General features: G+C 22.9%; 1 protein-coding gene across 1 annotated transcript; it reads right to left on the bottom strand.

The window, feature by feature from the left end:
- Nucleotides 1-22459: 22459 nt before the first annotated feature.
- LOC126737438 (uncharacterized) lies at nt 22460-24312 on the bottom strand. Its single transcript, XM_050442342.1, has 2 exons — nt 22694-24312; nt 22460-22603 (listed from the first exon to the last, which is right to left on the bottom strand). The coding sequence occupies exon 1, from the start codon at nt 24154-24156 to the stop codon at nt 23107-23109; it is 1050 nt and encodes a 349-aa protein (XP_050298299.1). The 5' UTR covers nt 24157-24312; the 3' UTR covers nt 22460-22603; nt 22694-23106.
- Between the last annotated feature and the right edge of the window lie 472 nt (nt 24313-24784).

Genomic DNA, 24784 nt, shown 5'->3' with positions numbered 1-24784 from the left:
GATGTCCTGTAAATTATTTTTAAAATTTTTCTTATGAATTGTTTTTAAAAAAAATAATTATACCTCACTCTATTACTGTTATCTATTATTCGAATATAATTTAAATTTACTATTTCGCATATACAAAATAGCCAAATGATGTTTTTTACGGTTTGAACACAACCAGAATTAAGAAAAGATAATAACGAATAGCGTTAACGATTGTTCCGATTTAATTTTAATTTAATTTTTAGATATAATTTGATTAACCCTAAATGATTTTTAAAATAGTTTTGTGTTGTGTTTTAAAAAAATAGTCATATCTCACTCAATTATGGTTATCTATTATTCAAATTTATTTTAAAATGAATATTTAGGTTATACAAGATAACCCAAATGATCCTTTTAAGTTTTGGACATAACCAGGGTTAAGAAAATAGAACAATTAATCATTATAGCATTGTCCGATTTCATTCCAATTTAATTTTTGAAGTTCATTTGATGTCCTGTAAATTATTTTTAAAATTTTTTTGATGTATTGTTTTAAAAAAAAATAATCATATTTCACACTATTACTGTTATCTATTATTCGAATATAATTTAAATTTACTATTTCGCATATACGAGATAGCCAAATGATGTTTTTTACGGTTTGAACAAAACCAGCGTTAAGAAAATATAATAACTAATAGCATTAACGATTGTTCCGATTTAATTTTAAATTAATTTTTAGATATAATTTGATTAACCCTAAATGATTTTTAAAAATAGTTTTATGTGTTGTGTTTTAAAAAATAGTCATATCTCACTCAATTACGGTTAGATTTAATTTTAATTCAATTTTTAGATATAATTTGATTAACCCTAAATGATTTTTAAAAATATTTTGATGTATTGTGTTTAAATAAAATACTCATGTCTCACTCAATTACGGTTATCTATTATTCAAATATAAATTAAAATTATTATTTAGGTTATACAAGATGACTCAAATGATCCTTTTTATGTTTTGGACAAAACCAGGATAAAGAACATCGATTACTATTACTTATAGGTAATGTTCCGATATGATTTCAATTTAATTTTTAGATATAATTTGTTTAACCCTAAATAATTTTTAAAATTTTTTTAATGTATTGTGTTTTAAAAAAATAGTCATATCTCACTCAATTACGGTTATCTATTATTCAAATTTATTTTAAGATGAATATTTAGGATATACAAGATGACCCAAATGGTCCTTTTTAAGTTTTGGACATAACCAGGGTTAAGAAAATAGTACAATTAATTATTATAGCATTGTCCGATTTGATTCCAATTTAATTTTTGAAGTTCATTTGATGTACTGTAAATTATTTTTAAAATTTTTGAAAAATTTTTGTTTTTAAAAAAAATAATCATATTTCACACTATTTCTGTTATCTATTATTCGAATATAATTTAAATTTACTATTTCGCATATACGAGAAAACCAAATGATGTTTTTTACGGTTTGAACACAAGCAGAGTTAAGAAAATATAATAACTAATAGCGTTGGCGATTGTTCCGATTTAATTTTAATTCAATTTTTAAATATAATTTGATTAACCCAGAATGATTTTTAAAAATAGTTTTATGTATTGTGTTTTAAATAAATAGTCAGTTCTCACTCAATTACGGTTATCTATTATTCAAATTTATTTTAAAATTAATATTTAGGTTATACAAGATGACCCAAATAATCCTTTTTAAGTTTTGGACATAACCAGTGTTAAGAAAATAGAACAATTAATTATTATAGCATTGTCCGATTTCATTCCAATTTAATTTTTGAATTTCATTTGATGTCCTGTAAATTATTTTTAAAATTTTTCTGATGTATTGTTTTTAAAAAAATAATCATATTTCACACTATTACTGTTATCTATTATTCAAATATAAATTAAAATTATTATTTAGGTTATACAAGATGACTCAAATGATCCTTTTTATGTTTTGGACATAACCAGGATAAAGAAAATCGATTACTATTACCTATAGCTAATGTTCCGATATGATTTCAATTTAATTTTTAGAAATAATTTGTTTAACCCTAAATAATTTTCTAAAATTTTTTAATGTATTGTGTTTAAAAAAAATAATCATATTTCACTCAATTACGGTTACCTATTATTCAAATTTATTTTAAAATTCATATTTAAATTATACAAGATGACCCAATTGATCCTTTTTAAGTTTTGGACATAACCAGGGTTAAGAAAATAGAACAATTAATCATTATAGCATTGTCCGATTTGATTCCAATTTAATTTTTGAAGTTCATTTGATGTACTGTAAATTATTTTTAAAATTTTTCTTATGAATTGTTTTTAAAAAAAATAATTATATCTCACACTATTACTGTTATCTATTATTTGAATATAATTTAAATTTACTATTTCGCATATATAGGAGATAGCCAAATGATGTTTTTTACGGTTTGAACACAACCAGAGTTAAGAAAATATAATAACTAATAGCGTTGGCGATTGTTCCGATTTAATTTTAATTCAATTTTTAGATTTAATTTGATTAACCCTAAATGATTTTTAAAAATAGTTTTATGTATTGTGTTTTAAAAAAATAGTCATATCTCACTCTATTATTGTTATCTATTATTGGAATATAATTTAAATTTACTATTTCGCATATACGAGATAACCAAATGATGTTTTTTACGGTTTGAACACAACCAGAGTTAAGAAAATATAATAACTAATAGCGTTGGCGATTGTTCCGATTTAATTTTAATTCAATTTTTAGATATAATTTGATTAACCCTAAATGATTTTTAAAAATAGTTTAATGTATTGTGTTTTAAAAAAATAGTAATATCTCACTTAATTACGGTTATCTATTATTCAAATATAAATTAAAATTATTATTTAGGTTATACAAGATGACTCAAATGATCCTTTTTATGTTTTGGACATAACCAGGATAAAGAAAATCGATTACTATTACCTATAGCTAATGTTCCGATATGATTTCAATTTAATTTTTAGATATAATTTGTTTAACCCTAAATAATTTTCTAAAATTTTTTAATGTATTGTGTTTAAAAAAAATAATCATATTTCACTCCATTACGGTTACCTATTATTCAAATTTATTTTAAAATTCATATTTAAATTATACAAGATGACCCAATTGATCCTTTTTAAGTTTTGGACATAACCAGGGTTAAGAAAATAAAACAATTAATCATTATAGCATTGTCCGATTTCATTCCAATTTAATTTTTGAAGTTCATTTGATGTCCTGTAAATTATTTTTAAACTTTTTCTGATGTATTGTTTTTAAAAAAAATAATCATATTTCACACTATTACTGTTATCTATTATTCGAATATAATTTAAATTTACTATTTCGCATATACGAGATAGCCAAATGATGTTTTTTACGGTTTGAACACAACCAGAGTTAAGAAAATATAATAACTAATACCATTAACGATTGTTCCGATTTAATTTTAAATTAATTTTTAGATATAATTTGATTAACCCTAAATGATTTTTAAATATAGTTTTATGTGTTGTGTTTTAAAAAATAGTCATATCTCACTCAATTACGGTTATCTATCATTCAAATTTATTTTAAAATTAATATTTAGGTTATACAAGATGACCCAAATGATCCTTTTTAAGTTTTGGACTTAACCAGGGTTAAGAAAATAGAACAATTAATTATTATAGCATTGTCCGATTTGATTCCAATTTAATTTTTGTAGTTTATTTAATGTACTGTAAATTATTTTTGAAATTTTTCTTATGAATTGTTTTTAAAAAAAATAATTATATCTCACTCTATAACTGTTATCTATTATTCGAATATAATTTAAATTTACTATTTCGCATATACGAGATAGCCAAATGATGTTTTTTACGGTTTGAAGACAACCAGAGTTAAGAAAATATAATAACTAATAGCGTTGGCGATTGTTCCGATTTAATTTTAATTCAATTTTTAGATATAATTTGATTAACCCTAAATGATTTTTAAAAATATTTTGATGTATTGTGTTAAAAAAAAATAGTCATATCCCACTCAATTACGGTTATCTATTATTCAAATTTATTTTAAAATGAATATTTAGGTTATACAAGATGACCCAAATGATCCTTTTAAGTTTTGGACATAACCAGGGTTAAGAAAATAGAACCATTTATCATTATAGCATTGTCCGATTTCATTCCAATTTAATTTTTGAATTTCATTTGAGTCCTGTAAATTATTTTTAAAATTTTTTTGATGTATTGTTTTTAAAAAAAATAATCATATTTCACAGTATTACTGTTATCTATTATTCGAATATAATTTAAATTTACTATTTCGCATATACGAGATAGCCAAATGATGTTTCTTACGGTTTGAACACAACCAGAGTTAAGAAAATATAATAACTAATAGCGTTGGCGATTGTTCCGATTTAATTTTAATTCAATTTTTAGATATAATTTGATTAACCCTAAATGATTTTTAAAAATATTTTGATGTATTGTGTTTTAAAAAAATAGTCATATCTCACTCTATTACTGTTATCTATTATTCGAATATAATTTAAATTTACTATTTCGCATATACGAGATAGCCAAATGATGTTTTTTACGGTTTGAACACAACCAGAATTAAGAAAAGATAATAACTAATAGCGTTAACGATTGTTCCGATTTAATTTTAATTTAATTTTTAGATATAATTTGATTAACCCTAAATGATTTTTAAAAATATTTTGATGTATTGTGTTTAAAAAAAATAGTCATATCTCACTCAATTACGGTTATCTATTATTCAAATATAAATTAAAATTATTATTTAGGTTATACAAGATGACTCAAATGATCCTTTTAAGTTTTGGACATAACCAGGGTTAAGAAAATAGAACAATTATTCATTATAGCATTGTCCGATTTCATTCCAATTTAATTTTTGAAGTTCATTTGATGTCCTGTAAATTATTTTTAAAATTTTTTTGATGTATTGTTTTTAAAAAAAATAATCATATTTCACACTATTACTGTTATCTATTATTCGAATATAATTTAAATTTACTATTTCGCATATACGAGACAGCCAAATGATGTTTTTTACGGTTTGAACACAACCAGAGTTAAGAAAATATAATAACTAATAGCGTTGGCGATTGTTCCGATTTAATTTTAATTCAATTTTTAGATATAATTTGATTAACCCTAAATGATGATGATGTATTGTGTTAAAAAAAAATAGTCATATCTCACTCAATTACTGTTATCTATTATTCAAATTTATTTTAAAAAGAATATTTAGGTTATACAAGATGACCCAAATGATCCTTTTAAGTTTTGGACATAACCAGGGTTAAGAAAATAGAACAATTAATCATTATAGCATTGTCCGATTTCATTCCAATTTAATTTTTGAAGTTCATTTGATGTCCTGTAAATTATTTTTAAAATTTTTCTGATGTATTGTTTTTAAAAAAAATAATCATATTTCACACTATTACTGTTATCTATTATTCGAATATAATTTAAATTTACTATTTCGCATATACGAGATAGCCAAATGATGTTTTTTACGGTTTGAACACAACCAGAGTTAAGAAAATATAATAACTAATAGCATTAACGATTGTTCCGATTTAATTTTAAATTAATTTTTATGTATAATTTGATTAACCCTAAATGATTTTTAAATATAGTTTTATGTGTTGTGTTTTAAAAAATAGTCATATCTCACTCAATTACGGTTATCTATCATTCAAATTTATTTAAAAATTTATATTTAGTTTATACAAGATGACCCAAATGATCCTTTTTAAGTTTTGGACATAACCAGGGTTAAGAAAATAGAACAATTAATTATTATAGCATTGTCCGATTTGATTCCAATTTAATTTTTGTAGTTCATTTAATGTACTGTAAATTATTTTTGAAATTTTTCTTATGAATTGTTTTAAAAAAAAATAATTATATCTCACTCTATAACTGTTATCTATTATTCGAATATAATTTAAATTTACTATTTCGCATATACAAAATAGCCAAATGATGTTTTTTACGGTTTGAACACAACCAGAGTTAAGAAAATATAATAACTAATAGCGTTGGCGATTGTTCCGATTTAATTTTAATTCAATTTTTAGATATAATTTGATTAACCCTAAATGATTTTTAAAAATATTTTGATGTATTGTGTTAAAAAAAAATAGTCATATCCCACTCAATTACGGTTATCTATTATTCAAATTTATTTTAAAATGAATATTTAGGTTATACAAGATGACCCAAATGATCCTTTTAAGTTTTGGACATAACCAGGGTTAAGAAAATAGAACAATTTATCATTATAGCATTGTCCGATTTCATTCCAATTTAATTTTTGAATTTCATTTGAGTCCTGTAAATTATTTTTAAAATTTTTTTGATGTATTGTTTTTAAAGAAAATAATCATATTTCACAGTATTACTGTTATCTATTATTCGAATATAATTTAAATTTACTATTTCGCATATACGAGATAGCCAAATGATGTTTTTTACGGTTTGAACACAACCAGAGTTAAGAAAATATAATAACTAATAGCGTTGGCGATTGTTCCGATTTAATTTTAATTCAATTTTTAGATATAATTTGATTAACCCTAAATGATTTTTAAAAATATTTTGATGTATTGTGTTAAAAAAAAATAGTCATATCCCACTCAATTACGGTTATCTATTATTCAAATTTATTTTAAAATGAATATTTAGGTTATACAAGCTGACCCAAATGATCCTTTTAAGTTTTGGACATAACCAGGGTTAAGAAAATAGAACAATTTATCATTATAGCATTGTGCGATTTCATTCCAATTTAATTTTTGAAGTTCATTTGATGTCCTGTAAATTATTTTTAAAATTTTTCTGATGTATTGTTTTTAAAAAAAATAATCATATTTCACACTATTACTGTTATCTATTATTTGAATATAATTTAAATTTACTATTTCGCATATACGAGATAGCCAAATGATGTTTTTTACGGTTTGAACACAACCAGAGTTAAGAAAATATAATAACTAATAGCGTTGGCGATTGTTTCGATTTAATTTTAATTCAATTTTTAGATATAATTTGATTAACCCTGAATGATTTTTAAAAATAGTTTTATGTATTGTGTTTTAAAAAAATAGTCAATTCTCACTCAATTACGGTTATCTATTATTCAAATTTATTTTAAAATTAATATTTAGGTTATACAAGATGATAAATAATCCTTTTTAAGTTTTGGACATAACCAGTGTTAAGAAAATAGAACAATTAATTATTATAGCATTGTCCGATTTGATTCCAATTTAATTTTTGAAGTTCATTTGATGTCCTGTAAATTATTTTTAAAATTTTTCTGATGTATTGTTTTTAAAAAAAATAATCATATTTCACGCTATTACTGTTATCTATTATTTGAATATAATTTAAATTTACTATTTCGCATATACGAGATAGCCAAATGATGTTTTTTACGGTTTGAACACAACCAGAGTTAAGAAAATATAATAACTAATAGCGTTGGCGATTGTTCCGATTTGATTTTAATTCAATTTTTAGATATAATTTGATTAACCCTAAATGATTTTTAAAAATATTTTGATGTATTGTGTTAAAAAAAAATAGTCATATCCCACTCAATTACGGTTAACTATTATTCAAATTTATTTTAAAATGAATATTTAGGTTATACAAGATGTCCCAAATGATCCTTTTAAGTTTTGGACATAACCAGGGTTAAGAAAATAGAACAATTTATCATTATAGCATTGTCCGATTTCATTCCAATTTAATTTTTGAATTTCATTTGAGTCCTGTAAATTATTTTTAAAATTTTTTTGATGTATTGTTTTTAAAAAAAATAATCATATTTCACAGTATTACTGTTATCTATTATTCGAATATAATTTAAATTTACTATTTCGCATATACGAGATAGCCAAATGATGTTTCTTACGGTTTGAACACAACCAGAGTTAAGAAAATATAATAACTAATAGCGTTGGCGATTGTTCCGATTTAATTTTAATTCAATTTTTAGATATAATTTGATTAACCCTAAATGATTTTTAAAAATATTTTGATGTATTGTGTTTTAAAAAAATAGTCATATCTCACTCTATTACTGTTATCTATTATTCGAATATAATTTAAATTTACTATTTTGCATATACAAAATAGCCAAATGATGTTTTTTACGGTTTGAACACAACCAGAATTAAGAAAAGATAATAACTAATAGCGTTAACGATTGTTCCGATTTAATTTTAATTTAATTTTTAGATATAATTTGATTAACCCTAAATGATTTTTAAAAATATTTTGATGTATTGTGTTTAAAAAAAATAGTCATATCTCATTCAATTACGGTTATCTATTATTCAAATATAAATTAAAATTATTATTTAGGTTATACAAGATGACTCAAATGATCCTTTTAAGATTTGGACATAACCAGGGTTAAGAAAATAGAACAATTATTCATTATAGCATTGTCCGATTTCATTCCAATTTAATTTTTGAAGTTCATTTGATGTCCTGTAAATTATTTTTAAAATTTTTTTGATGTATTGTTTTTAAAAAAAATAATCATATTTCACACTATTACTGTTATCTATTATTCGAATATAATTTAAATTTACTATTTCGCATATACGAGACAGCCAAATGATGTTTTTTACGGTTTGAACACAACCAGAGTTAAGAAAATATAATAACTAATAGCGTTGGCGATTGTTCCGATGTAATTTTAATTCAATTTTTAGATATAATTTGATTAACCCTAAATGATGATGATGTATTGTGTTAAAAAAAAATCGTCATATCTCACTCAATTACTGTTATCTATTATTCAAATTTATTTTAAAAAGAATATTTAGGTTATACAAGATGACCCAAATGATCCTTTTAAGTTTTGGACATAACCAGGGTTAAGAAAATAGAACAATTAATCATTATAGCATTGTCCGATTTCATTCCAATTTAATTTTTGAAGTTCATTTGATGTCCTGTAAATTATTTTTAAAATTTTTCTGATGTATTGTTTTTAAAAAAAATAATCATATTTCACACTATTACTGTTATCTATTATTCGAATATAATTTAAATTTACTATTTCGCATATACGAGATAGCCAAATGATGTTTTTTACGGTTTAAACACAACCAGAGTTAAGAAAATATAATAACTAATAGCATTAACGATTGTTCCGATTTAATTTTAAATTAATTTTTAGATATAATTTGATTAACCCTAAATGATTTTTAAATATAGTTTTATGTGTTGTGTTTTAAAAAATAGTCATATCTCACTCAATTACGGTTATCTATCATTCAAATTTATTTTAAAAATAATATTTAGGTTATACAAGATGACCCAAATGATCCTTTTTAAGTTTTGGACATAACCAGGGTTAAGAAAATAGAACAATTAATTATTATAGCATTGTCCGATTTGATTCCAATTTAATTTTTGTAGTTCATTTAATGTACTGTAAATTATTTTTGAAATTTTTCTTATGAATTGTTTTTAAAAAAAATAATTATATCTCACTCTATAACTGTTATCTATTATTCGAATATAATTTAAATTTACTATTTCGCATATACAAAATAGCCAAATGATGTTTTTTACGGTTTGAACACAACCAGAGTTAAGAAAATATAATAACTAATAGCGTTGGCGATTGTTCCGATTTAATTTTAATTCAATTTTTAGATATAATTTGATTAACCCTAAATGATTTTTAAAAATATTTTGATGTATTGTGTTAAAAAAAAATAGTCATATCCCACTCAATTACGGTTATCTATTATTCAAATTTATTTTAAAATGAATATTTAGGTTATACAAGATGACCCAAATGATCCTTTTAAGTTTTGGACATAACCAGGGTTAAGAAAATAGAACAATTTATCATTATAGCATTGTGCGATTTCATTCCAATTTAATTTTTGAAGTTCATTTGATGTCCTGTAAATTATTTTTAAAATTTTTCTGATGTATTGTTTTTAAAAAAAATAATCATATTTCACACTATTACTGTTATCTATTATTTGAATATAATTTAAATTTACTATTTCGCATATACGAGATAGCCAAATGATGTTTTCTACGGTTTGAACACAACCAGAGTTAAGAAAATATAATAACTAATAGCGTTGGCGATTGTTTCGATTTAATTTTAATTCAATTTTTAGATATAATTTGATTAACCCTGAATGATTTTTAAAAATAGTTTTATGTATTGTGTTTTAAAAAAATAGTCAGTTCTCACTCAATTACGGTTATCTATTATTCAAATTTATTTTAAAATTAATATTTAGGTTATACAAGATGATAAATAATCCTTTTTAAGTTTTGGACATAACCAGTGTTAAGAAAATAGAACAATTAATTATTATAGCATTGTCCGATTTGATTCCAATTTAATTTTTGAAGTTCATTTGATGTCCTGTAAATTATTTTTAAAATTTTTCTTATGAATTGTTTTTAAAAAAAATAATTATACCTCACTCTATTACTGTTATCTATTATTCGAATATAATTTAAATTTACTATTTCGCATATACAAAATAGCCAAATGATGTTTTTTACGGTTTGAACACAACCAGAATTAAGAAAAGATAATAACGAATAGCGTTAACGATTGTTCCGATTTAATTTTAATTTAATTTTTAGATATAATTTGATTAACCCTAAATGATTTTTAAAATAGTTTTGTGTTGTGTTTTAAAAAAATAGTCATATCTCACTCAATTATGGTTATCTATTATTCAAATTTATTTTAAAATGAATATTTAGGTTATACAAGATAACCCAAATGATCCTTTTAAGTTTTGGACATAACCAGGGTTAAGAAAATAGAACAATTAATCATTATAGCATTGTCCGATTTCATTCCAATTTAATTTTTGAAGTTCATTTGATGTCCTGTAAATTATTTTTAAAATTTTTTTGATGTATTGTTTTAAAAAAAAATAATCATATTTCACACTATTACTGTTATCTATTATTCGAATATAATTTAAATTTACTATTTCGCATATACGAGATAGCCAAATGATGTTTTTTACGGTTTGAACAAAACCAGCGTTAAGAAAATATAATAACTAATAGCATTAACGATTGTTCCGATTTAATTTTAAATTAATTTTTAGATATAATTTGATTAACCCTAAATGATTTTTAAAAATAGTTTTATGTGTTGTGTTTTAAAAAATAGTCATATCTCACTCAATTACGGTTAGATTTAATTTTAATTCAATTTTTAGATATAATTTGATTAACCCTAAATGATTTTTAAAAATATTTTGATGTATTGTGTTTAAATAAAATACTCATGTCTCACTCAATTACGGTTATCTATTATTCAAATATAAATTAAAATTATTATTTAGGTTATACAAGATGACTCAAATGATCCTTTTTATGTTTTGGACAAAACCAGGATAAAGAACATCGATTACTATTACTTATAGGTAATGTTCCGATATGATTTCAATTTAATTTTTAGATATAATTTGTTTAACCCTAAATAATTTTTAAAATTTTTTTAATGTATTGTGTTTTAAAAAAATAGTCATATCTCACTCAATTACGGTTATCTATTATTCAAATTTATTTTAAGATGAATATTTAGGATATACAAGATGACCCAAATGGTCCTTTTTAAGTTTTGGACATAACCAGGGTTAAGAAAATAGTACAATTAATTATTATAGCATTGTCCGATTTGATTCCAATTTAATTTTTGAAGTTCATTTGATGTACTGTAAATTATTTTTAAAATTTTTCTGATGTATTGTTTTTAAAAAAAATAATCATATTTCACACTATTTCTGTTATCTATTATTCGAATATAATTTAAATTTACTATTTCGCATATACGAGATAACCAAATGATGTTTTTTACGGTTTGAACACAAGCAGAGTTAAGAAAATATAATAACTAATAGCGTTGGCGATTGTTCCGATTTAATTTTAATTCAATTTTTAAATATAATTTGATTAACCCAGAATGATTTTTAAAAATAGTTTTATGTATTGTGTTTTAAATAAATAGTCAGTTCTCACTCAATTACGGTTATCTATTATTCAAATTTATTTTAAAATTAATATTTAGGTTATACAAGATGACCCAAATAATCCTTTTTAAGTTTTGGACATAACCAGTGTTAAGAAAATAGAACAATTAATTATTATAGCATTGTCCGATTTCATTCCAATTTAATTTTTGAATTTCATTTGATGTCCTGTAAATTATTTTTAAAATTTTTCTGATGTATTGTTTTTAAAAAAATAATCATATTTCACACTATTACTGTTATCTATTATTCAAATATAAATTAAAATTATTATTTAGGTTATACAAGATGACTCAAATGATCCTTTTTATGTTTTGGACATAACCAGGATAAAGAAAATCGATTACTATTACCTATAGCTAATGTTCCGATATGATTTCAATTTAATTTTTAGAAATAATTTGTTTAACCCTAAATAATTTTCTAAAATTTTTTAATGTATTGTGTTTAAAAAAAATAATCATATTTCACTCAATTACGGTTACCTATTATTCAAATTTATTTTAAAATTCATATTTAAATTATACAAGATGACCCAATTGATCCTTTTTAAGTTTTGGACATAACCAGGGTTAAGAAAATAGAACAATTAATCATTATAGCATTGTCCGATTTGATTCCAATTTAATTTTTGAAGTTCATTTGATGTACTGTAAATTATTTTTAAAATTTTTCTTATGAATTGTTTTTAAAAAAAATAATTATATCTCACACTATTACTGTTATCTATTATTTGAATATAATTTAAATTTACTATTTCGCATATATAGGAGATAGCCAAATGATGTTTTTTACGGTTTGAACACAACCAGAGTTAAGAAAATATAATAACTAATAGCGTTGGCGATTGTTCCGATTTAATTTTAATTCAATTTTTAGATTTAATTTGATTAACCCTAAATGATTTTTAAAAATAGTTTTATGTATTGTGTTTTAAAAAAATAGTCATATCTCACTCTATTATTGTTATCTATTATTGGAATATAATTTAAATTTACTATTTCGCATATACGAGATAACCAAATGATGTTTTTTACGGTTTGAACACAACCAGAGTTAAGAAAATATAATAACTAATAGCGTTGGCGATTGTTCCGATTTAATTTTAATTCAATTTTTAGATATAATTTGATTAACCCTAAATGATTTTTAAAAATAGTTTAATGTATTGTGTTTTAAAAAAATAGTAATATCTCACTTAATTACGGTTATCTATTATTCAAATATAAATTAAAATTATTATTTAGGTTATACAAGATGACTCAAATGATCCTTTTTATGTTTTGGACATAACCAGGATAAAGAAAATCGATTACTATTACCTATAGCTAATGTTCCGATATGATTTCAATTTAATTTTTAGATATAATTTGTTTAACCCTAAATAATTTTCTAAAATTTTTTAATGTATTGTGTTTAAAAAAAATAATCATATTTCACTCCATTACGGTTACCTATTATTCAAATTTATTTTAAAATTCATATTTAAATTATACAAGATGACCCAATTGATCCTTTTTAAGTTTTGGACATAACCAGGGTTAAGAAAATAAAACAATTAATCATTATAGCATTGTCCGATTTCATTCCAATTTAATTTTTGAAGTTCATTTGATGTCCTGTAAATTATTTTTAAACTTTTTCTGATGTATTGTTTTTAAAAAAAATAATCATATTTCACACTATTACTGTTATCTATTATTCGAATATAATTTAAATTTACTATTTCGCATATACGAGATAGCCAAATGATGTTTTTTACGGTTTGAACACAACCAGAGTTAAGAAAATATAATAACTAATACCATTAACGATTGTTCCGATTTAATTTTAAATTAATTTTTAGATATAATTTGATTAACCCTAAATGATTTTTAAATATAGTTTTATGTGTTGTGTTTTAAAAAATAGTCATATCTCACTCAATTACGGTTATCTATCATTCAAATTTATTTTAAAATTAATATTTAGGTTATACAAGATGACCCAAATGATCCTTTTTAAGTTTTGGACTTAACCAGGGTTAAGAAAATAGAACAATTAATTATTATAGCATTGTCCGATTTGATTCCAATTTAATTTTTGTAGTTCATTTAATGTACTGTAAATTATTTTTGAAATTTTTCTTATGAATTGTTTTTAAAAAAAATAATTATATCTCACTCTATAACTGTTATCTATTATTCGAATATAATTTAAATTTACTATTTCGCATATACGAGATAGCCAAATGATGTTTTTTACGGTTTGAAGACAACCAGAGTTAAGAAAATATAATAACTAATAGCGTTGGCGATTGTTCCGATTTAATTTTAATTCAATTTTTAGATATAATTTGATTAACCCTAAATGATTTTTAAAAATATTTTGATGTATTGTGTTAAAAAAAAATAGTCATATCCCGGTTATCTACTACGGTTATCTATTATTCAAATTTATTTTAAAATGAATATTTAGGTTATACAAGATGACCCAAATGATCCTTTTAAGTTTTGGACATAACCAGGGTTAAGAAAATAGAACCATTTATCATTATAGCATTGTCCGATTTCATTCCAATTTAATTTTTGAATTTCATTTGAGTCCTGTAAATTATTTTTAAAATTTTTTTGATGTATTGTTTTTAATTTTAATTCAATTTTTAGATATAATTTGATTAACCCTAAATGATTTTTAAAAATATTTTGATGTATTGTGTTTTAAAAAAATAGTCATATCTCACTCTATTACTGTTATCTATTATTCGAATATAATTTAAATTTACTATTTCGCATATACGAGATAGCCAAATGATGTTTTTTACGGTTTGAACACAACCAGAATTAAGAAAAGATAATAACTAATAGCGTTAACGATTGTTCCGATTTAATTTTAATTTAATTTTTAGATATAATTTGATTAACCCTAAATGATTTTTAAAAATATTTTGATGTATTGTGTTTAAAAAAAATAGTCATATCTCACTCAATTACGGTTATCTATTATTCAAATATAAATTAAAATTATTATTTAGGTTATACAAGATGACTCAAATGATCCTTTTAAGTTTTGGACATAACCAGGGTTAAGAAAATAGAACAATTATTCATTATAGCATTGTCCGATTTCATTCCAATTTAATTTTTGAAGTTCATTTGATGTCCTGTAAATTATTTTTAAAATTTTTTTGATGTATTGTTATTAAAAAAAATAATCATATTTCACACTATTACTGTTATCTATTATTCGAATATAATTTAAATTTACTATTTCGCATATACGAGACAGCCAAATGATGTTTTTTACGGTTTGAACACAACCAGAGTTAAGAAAATATAATAACTAATAGCGTTGGCGATTGTTCCGATTTAATTTTAATTCAATTTTTAGATATAATTTGATTAACCCTAAATGATGATGATGTATTGTGTTAAAAAAAAATAGTCATATCTCACTCAATTACTGTTATCTATTATTCAAATTTATTTTAAAAAGAATATTTAGGTTATACAAGATGACCCAAATGATCCTTTTAAGTTTTGGACATAACCAGGGTTAAGAAAATAGAACAATTAATCATTATAGCATTGTCCGATTTCATTCCAATTTAATTTTTGAAGTTCATTTGATGTCCTGTAAATTATTTTTAAAATTTTTCTGATGTATTGTTTTTAAAAAAAATAATCATATTTCACACTATTACTGTTATCTATTATTCGAATATAATTTAAATTTACTATTTCGCATATACGAGATAGCCAAATGATGTTTTTTACGGTTTGAACACAACCAGAGTTAAGAAAATATAATAACTAATAGCATTAACGATTGTTCCGATTTAATTTTAAATTAATTTTTATGTATAATTTGATTAACCCTAAATGATTTTTAAATATAGTTTTATGTGTTGTGTTTTAAAAAATAGTCATATCTCACTCAATTACGGTTATCTATCATTCAAATTTATTTAAAAATTTATATTTAGTTTATACAAGATGACCCAAATGATCCTTTTTAAGTTTTGGACATAACCAGGGTTAAGAAAATAGAACAATTAATTATTATAGCATTGTCCGATTTGATTCCAATTTAATTTTTGTAGTTCATTTAATGTACTGTAAATTATTTTTGAAATTTTTCTTATGAATTGTTTTAAAAAAAAATAATTATATCTCACTCTATAACTGTTATCTATTATTCGAATATAATTTAAATTTACTATTTCGCATATACAAAATAGCCAAATGATGTTTTTTACGGTTTGAACACAACCAGAGTTAAGAAAATATAATAACTAATAGCGTTGGCGATTGTTCCGATTTAATTTTAATTCAATTTTTAGATATAATTTGATTAACCCTAAATGATTTTTAAAAATATTTTGATGTATTGTGTTAAAAAAAAATAGTCATATCCCACTCAATTACGGTTATCTATTATTCAAATTTATTTTAAAATGAATATTTAGGTTATACAAGATGACCCAAATGATCCTTTTAAGTTTTGGACATAACCAGGGTTAAGAAAATAGAACAATTTATCATTATAGCATTGTCCGATTTCATTCCAATTTAATTTTTGAATTTCATTTGAGTCCTGTAAATTATTTTTAAAATTTTTTTGATGTATTGTTTTAAAAAAAAATAATCATATTTCACAGTATTACTGTTATCTATTATTCGAATATAATTTAAATTTACTATTTCGCATATACGAGATAGCCAAATGATGTTTTTTACGGTTTGAACACAACCAGAGTTAAGAAAATATAATAACTAATAGCGTTGGCGATTGTTCCGATTTAATTTTAATTCAATTTTTAGATATAATTTGATTAACCCTAAATGATTTTTAAAAATATTTTGATGTATTGTGTTAAAAAAAAATAGTCATATTTCACACTATTACTGTTATCTATTATTCGAATATAATTTAAATTTACTATTTCGCATATAAGAGATAGCCAAATGATGTTTTATACGTTTGAACAAAACCAGCGTTAAGAAAATATAATAACTAATAGCATTAACGATTGTTCCGATTTAATTTTAAATTAATTTTTAGATATAATTTGATTAACCCTAAATGATTTTTAAAAATAGTTTTATGTGTTGTGTTTTAAAAAATAGTCATATCTCACTCAATTACGGTTAGATTTAATTTTAATTCAATTTTTAGATATAATTTGATTAACCCTAAATGATTTTTAAAAATATTTTGATGTATTGTGTTTAAATAAAATACTCATATCTCACTCAATTACGGTTATCTATTATTCAAATATAAATTAAACTTATTATTTAGGTTATACAAGATGACTCAAATGATCCTTTTTATGTTTTGGACAAAACCAGGATAAAGAACATCGATTACTATTACTTATAGGTAATGTTCCGATATGATTTCAATTTAATTTTTAGATATAATTTGTTTAACCCTAAATAATTTTAAAAATTTTTTTAATGTATTGTGTTTTAAAAAAATAGTCATATCTCACTCAATTACGGTTATCTATTATTCAAATTTATTTTAAGATGAATATTTAGGATATACAAGATGACCCAAATGGTCCTTTTTAAGTTTTGGACATAACCAGCGTTAAGAAAATAGTACAATTAATTATTATAGCATTGTCCGATTTGATTCCAATTTAATTTTTGAAGTTCATTTGATGTACTGTAAATTATTTTTAAAATTTTTCTTATGAATTGTTTTTTAAAAAACTAATTATATCTCACTCTATTACTGTTATCTACTATTCGAATATATTTTAAATTTACTATTTCGCATATACAAGATAGCCAAATGATGTTTTTTACGGTTTGAACACAACCAGAATTAAGAAAATATAATAACTAATAGCGTTAACGATTGTTCCGATTAAATTTTTAGATATAATTTGATTACCCCTATATGATTTTTAAAAATATTTTAATGGATTGTGTTTAAAAAAAATAATCATATCTCACTCAATTACGGTTACCTATTATTCGAATTTATTTTAAAATTCATATTTAGGTTATACAAGCTGACCCAAATAATCCTTTTTAAGTTTTGGACATAACCAGGGTTAAGAAAATAGAACAATTAATCATTATAGCATTGTCCGATTTCATTCCAATTTAATTTTTGAAGTTCATTTGATGTCCTGTAAATTATTTTTTTAATTTTTTTGATGTATTGTTTTAAAAAAAAATAATCATATTTCACACTATTACTGTTATCTATTATTCGAATATAATTTAAATTTACTATTTCGCATATACGAGATAGCCAAATGATGTTTTTTACGGTTTGAACACATCCAGCGTTAAGAAAATATAATAACTAATAGCATTAACGATTGTTCCGATTTAATTTTAAATTAATTTTTAGATATAATTTGATTAACCCTAAATGATTTTTAAAAATATTTTGATGTATTGTGTTTAAATAAAATAGTCATATCTCACTCAATTACGGTTATCTATTATTCAGATATAAATTAAAATTATTATTTAGGTTATACAAGATGACCCAAATGATCCTTTTTAAGTTTTGGACATAACCAGGGTTAAGAAAATAGAACAATTAATTATTATAGCATTGTCCGATTTGATTCCAATTTAATTTTTGTAGTTCATTTAATGTACTGTAAATTATTTTTGAAATTTGTCTGATGTATTGTTTTAAAAAAAAAATCATATTTTACTCTATTACTGTTATCTATTATTCGAATATAATTTAAATTTACTATTTCGCATATACAAGATAGCCAAATGATGTTTTTTACGGTTTGAACACAACCAGAATTAAGAAAATATAATAACTAATAGCAATAACGATTGTTCCGATTTAACTTTTAGATATAATTTGATTAACCCTAAATGATTTTTAAAAATAGTTTTGTGTTGTGTTTTAAAAAAATAGTCATATCTCACTCAATTACGGTTATCTATTATTCAAATTTATTTTAAAATGACTATTTAGGTTATACAAGATGACCCAAATGATCCTTTTAAGTTTTGGACATAACCAGGGTTAAGAAAATAGAACAATTAATCATTATAGCATTGTCCGATTTCATTCCAATTTAATTTTTGAAGTTCATTTGATGTCCTGTAAATTATTTTTAAACTTTTTCTGATGTATTGTTTTAAAAAAAAATATTCATATTTCACACTATTACTGTTATCTATTATTCGAATATAATTTAAATTTACTATTTCGCATATACGAGATAGCCAAATGATGTTTTTTACGGTTTGAACACAACCAGAGTTAAGAAAATATAATAACTAATAGCGTTGGCGATTGTTCCGATTTAATTTTAATTCAATTTTTAGATATAATTTGATTAACCCTAAATGATTTTTAAAAATATTTTGATGAATTGTGTTAAAAAAAAATAGTCATATCCCACTCAATTACGGTTATCTATTATTCAAATTTATTTTAAAATGAATATTTAGGTTATACAAGATGACCCAAATGATCCTTTTAAGTTTTGGACATAACCAGGGTTAAGAAAATAGAACAATTTATCATTATAGCATTGTCCGATTTCATTCCAATTTAATTTTTGAATTTCATTTGAGTCCTGTAAATTATTTTTAAAATTTTTTTGATGTATTGTTTATAAAAAAAAATAATCATATTTCACAGTATTACTGTTATCTATTATTCGAATATAATTTAAATTTACTATTTCGCATATACGAGATAGCCAAATGATGTTTCTTACGGTTTGAACACAACCAGAGTTAAGAAAATATAATAACTAATAGCGTTGGCGATTGTTCCGATTTAATTTTAATTCAATTTTTAGATATAATTTGATTAACCCTAAATGATTTTTAAAAATATTTTGATGTATTGTGTTTTAAAAAAATAGTCATATCTCACTCTATTACTGTTATCTATTATTCGAATATAATTTAAATTTACTATTTTGCATATACAAAATAGCCAAATGATGTTTTTTACGGTTTGAACACAACCAGAATTAAGAAAAGATAATAACTAATAGCGTTAACGATTGTTCCGATTTAATTTTAAATTAATTTTTAGATATAATTTGATTAACCCTAAATGATTTTTAAATATAGTTTTATGTGTTGTGTTTTAAAAAATAGTCATATCTCACTCAATTACGGTTATCTATCATTCAAATTTATTTTAAAATTAATATTTAGGTTATACAAGATGACCCAAATGATCCTTTTTAAGTTTTGGACTTAACCAGGGTTAAGAAAATAGATCAATTAATTATTATAGCATTGTCCGATTTGATTCCAATTTAATTTTTGTAGTTCATTTAATGTACTGTAAATTATTTTTGAAATTTTTCTTATGAATTGTTTTTAAAAAAAATAATTATATCTCACTCTATAACTGTTATCTATTATTCGAATATAATTTAAATTTACTATTTCGCATATACGAGATAGCCAAATGATGTTTTTTACGGTTTGAACACAACCAGAGTTAAGAAAATATAATAACTAATAGCGTTGGCGATTGTTCCGATTTAATTTTAATTCAATTTTTAGATATAATTTGATTAACCCTAAATGATTTTTAAAAATATTTTGATGAATTGTGTTAAAAAAAAATAGTCATATCCCACTCAATTACGGTTATCTATTATTCAAATTTATTTTAAAATGAATATTTAGGTTATACAAGATGACCCAAATGATCCTTTTAAGTTTTGGACATAACCAGGGTTAAGAAAATAGAACAATTTATCATTAGCATTGTCCGATTTCATTCCAATTTAATTTTTGAATTTCATTTGAGTCCTGTAAATTATTTTTAAAATTTTTTTGATGTATTGTTTTTAAAAAAAATAATCATATTTCACAGTATTACTGTTATCTATTATTCGAATATAATTTAAATTTACTATTTCGCATATACGAGATAGCCAAATGATGTTTCTTACGGTTTGAACACAACCAGAGTTAAGAAAATATAATAACTAATAGCGTTGGCGATTGTTCCGATTTAATTTTAATTCAATTTTTAGATATAATTTGATTAACCCTAAATGATTTTTAAAAATATTTTGATGTATTGTGTTTTAAAAAAATAGTCATATCTCACTCTATTACTGTTATCTATTATTCGAATATAATTTAAATTTACTATTTTGCATATACAAAATAGCCAAATGATGTTTTTTACGGTTTGAACACAACCAGAATTAAGAAAAGATAATAACTAATAGCGTTAACGATTGTTCCGATTTAATTTTAATTTAATTTTTAAATATAATTTGATTAACCCTAAATGATTTTTAAAAATATTTTGATGTATTGTGTTTAAAAAAAATAGTCATATCTCACTCAATTACGGTTATCTATTATTCAAATATAAATTAAAATTATTATTTAGGTTATACAAGATGACTCAAATGATCCTTTTAAGTTTTGGACATAACCAGGGTTAAGAAAATAGAACAATTATTCATTATAGCATTGTCCGATTTCATTCCAATTTAATTTTTGAAGTTCATTTGATGTCCTGTAAATTATTTTTAAAAATTTTCTGATGTATTGTTTTTAAAAAAAATAATCATATTTCACACTATTACTGTTATCTATTATTCGAATATAATTTAAATTTACTATTTCGCATATACGAGATAGCCAAATGATGTTTTTTACGGTTTGAACACAACCAGAGTTAAGAAAATATAATAACTAATAGCATTAACGATTGTTCCGATTTAATTTTAAATTAATTTTTAGATATAATTTGATTAACCCTAAATGATTTTTAAATATAGTTTTATGTGTTGTGTTTTAAAAAATAGTCATATCTCACTCAATTACGGTTATCTATCATTCAAATTTATTTTAAAATTAATATTTAGGTTATACAAGATGACCCAAATGATCCTTTTTAAGTTTTGGACATAACCAGGGTTAAGAAAATAGAACAATTAATTATTATTGCATTGTCCGATTTGATTCCAATTTAATTTTTGTAGTTCATTTAATGTACTGTAAATTATTTTTGAAATTTTTCTTATGAATTGTTTTAAAAAAAAATAATTATATCTCACTCTATAACTGTTATCTATTATTCGAATATAATTTAAATTTACTATTTCGCATATACAAAATAGCCAAATGATGTTTTTTACGGTTTAAACACAACCAGAATTAAGAAAAGATAATAACTAATAGCGTTAACGATTGTTCCGATTTAATTTTAATTTAATTTTTAGAAATAATTTGATTAACCCTAAATGATTTTTAAAAAATTTTGATGTATTGTGTTAAAAAAAAATAGTCATATCCCACTCAATTACGGTTATCTATTGTTCAAATTTATTTTAAAATGAATATTTAAATTATACAAGATGACCCAATTGATCCTTTTTAATAGTTTGGAGAATGGTGTCCATGTTCTGGGATGTATTTTTATAGGTATTTGCTAGCAAACACAGTAGAAATTAAAGGTCTTATTTCACCAGAAATTCCTTTTATTATGACGACCGGTTTCGCGATTACAATATCATCGCATCATCAGGTCGAGGACTAAAAGTAAAAGACACAATTTACATAGATACTATGCTTATCAAAAATTGGTAAAATGCTGAATAAAATCGAATTTTAAAGCGTACTTACATTGTTAAAAACGAGATTTGTCAAAACAAAACAAAAGCACATATAGAACGGTACAGCTAAAATTAAGCAAGTAAATCTTATCGTAAGATAACAAATAATACACTTAGGTTTAAAACAATAACATCTAAAAAGCACCGTTACAACACAATAGACAAAACGATCTAAAAACTATGATAACCGCCATTCAAACTAATCTGACCAACAGAGTCATCTATATCTAGTTTTCATAATTAAGAAAGAACGTTACAAAGAAATCTATATTTTATATCCTATAACCGAATGGGTACTAGATAGCGGTACCCACAGTAACTTTAAAATATTTTAAAACTGTTAAACAGATGTCTCTACCAGTTTATATTAAGAAAACAACGGGGTTTATATTAAAATAAATTAACCGGAAAGGGAGGGAAGAGTTATTCAAATAAAATATTAATTAAATTAGTTTCAGGAATGTTAATCTGAATATTAAGAGATTTATCATATTCTTTTTTGAGAGATCTTTTAATCTCGAGTAATTCAAGATTATTTAGATTTATGTTGTCCTGAACTCTATGTAAGATCTTGTAATTATCTAGTAGATTCGATGGGTGACCGGTCTCCATAATATGCTTAGCAAATAAAGACTCAGGATTGTTTTGTCTAATGCATCGGTCATGTTCGCTAAACCGAGCTTTAAAACTACGCTTCGTTCTACCTACATAAAAATAACCACACTCACAATAAAGCTTATAAATTCCTTTACAAGATAACGGATCCGTTTTGTCTTTATTATTAATCAATAAGTTACCTAATGAATTGCTCGATTTAAAGGCAACCTTAACATTTAAAGAAGTTAGAACTCGTTGGATTTTATAAGAAACTGCTCCATTGTATGTAAGTGAAATGAACTTATTTACTGGCTGATTACTTAATATTGTTTGATGTGGTATGTAGACATTTTGGAACGCATTACGTAATAGAAATTTATTTTTTATTTTGTCTACTAAATTGGGAGAAAAATTATGAGTTTGGGCAATTTGTTTGATAATATTCAACTCTCTATCCCTGCTTTCAGTTGTTTGAGGAATCTGTAGTGCTCTATTTACATAACTATTTAAAGCTGCTGCTTTATGTGAAAAAGGATGGAATGACTCATTGTGTATGATTGTTCCAGTGTGGCTAGGTTTTCTATATATCTCAAAATCATGTTTATTATTTACGTTTTTAATAAGTAAGTCTAAAAAGGTTATGGTTTTATTGATTTCCACTTCTAATGTAAATTTTATTTTTGGATGAATGTTATTAATGAATGATAGAAAATCACTAAGATTTTGTTTATTGCCATTCCATAATAAAATGCAGTCATCTACATATCTATAATAATACAGTATATTAGATAGGTAGGGGTTGTTATTCAAAATATTATTACTTTCGAAGTGATTCATAAATGTATCAGCTAAGAGGGGGGATAATGGAGATCCCATGGCTAGGCCATCCTCTTGTATATAGGTTTCATTATCAAAATTAAAGAAATTTTGTTTTAAGCAAATTTCTAGGATATTATTTGATCCTTTTTAAGTTTTGGACATAACCAGGGTTAAGAAAATAAAACAATTAATCATTATAGCATTGTCCGATTTCATGCCAATTCAATTTTTGAAGTTCATTTGATGTCCTGTAAATTATTTTTAAACTTTTTCTGATGTATTGTTTTTAAAAAAAATAATCATATTTCACACTATTACTGTTATCTATTATTCGAATATAATTTAAATTTACTATTTCGCATATACGAGATAGCCAAATGATGTTTTTTACGGTTTGAACACAACCAGAGTTAAGAAAATATAATAACTAATACCATTAACGATTGTTCCGATTTAATTTTAAATTAATTTTTAGATATAATTTGATTAACCCTAAATAATTTTTAAATATAGTTTTATGTGTTGTGTTTTAAAAAATAGTCATATCTCACTCAATTACGGTTATCTATCATTCAAATTTATTTTAAAATTAATATTTAGGTTATACAAGATGACCCAAATGATCCTTTTTAAGTTTTGGACTTAACCAGGGTTAAGAAAATAGATCAATTAATTATTATAGCAT

Source organism: Anthonomus grandis, chromosome 6 (genome assembly GCF_022605725.1).
Source record: "Anthonomus grandis grandis chromosome 6, icAntGran1.3, whole genome shotgun sequence".
Taxonomy (NCBI): Eukaryota; Metazoa; Arthropoda; class Insecta; order Coleoptera; family Curculionidae; genus Anthonomus; species Anthonomus grandis.
The sequence above is the reverse complement of the archived record's forward strand: the minus strand, read 5'-3'. Positions and strand labels throughout refer to the sequence as shown.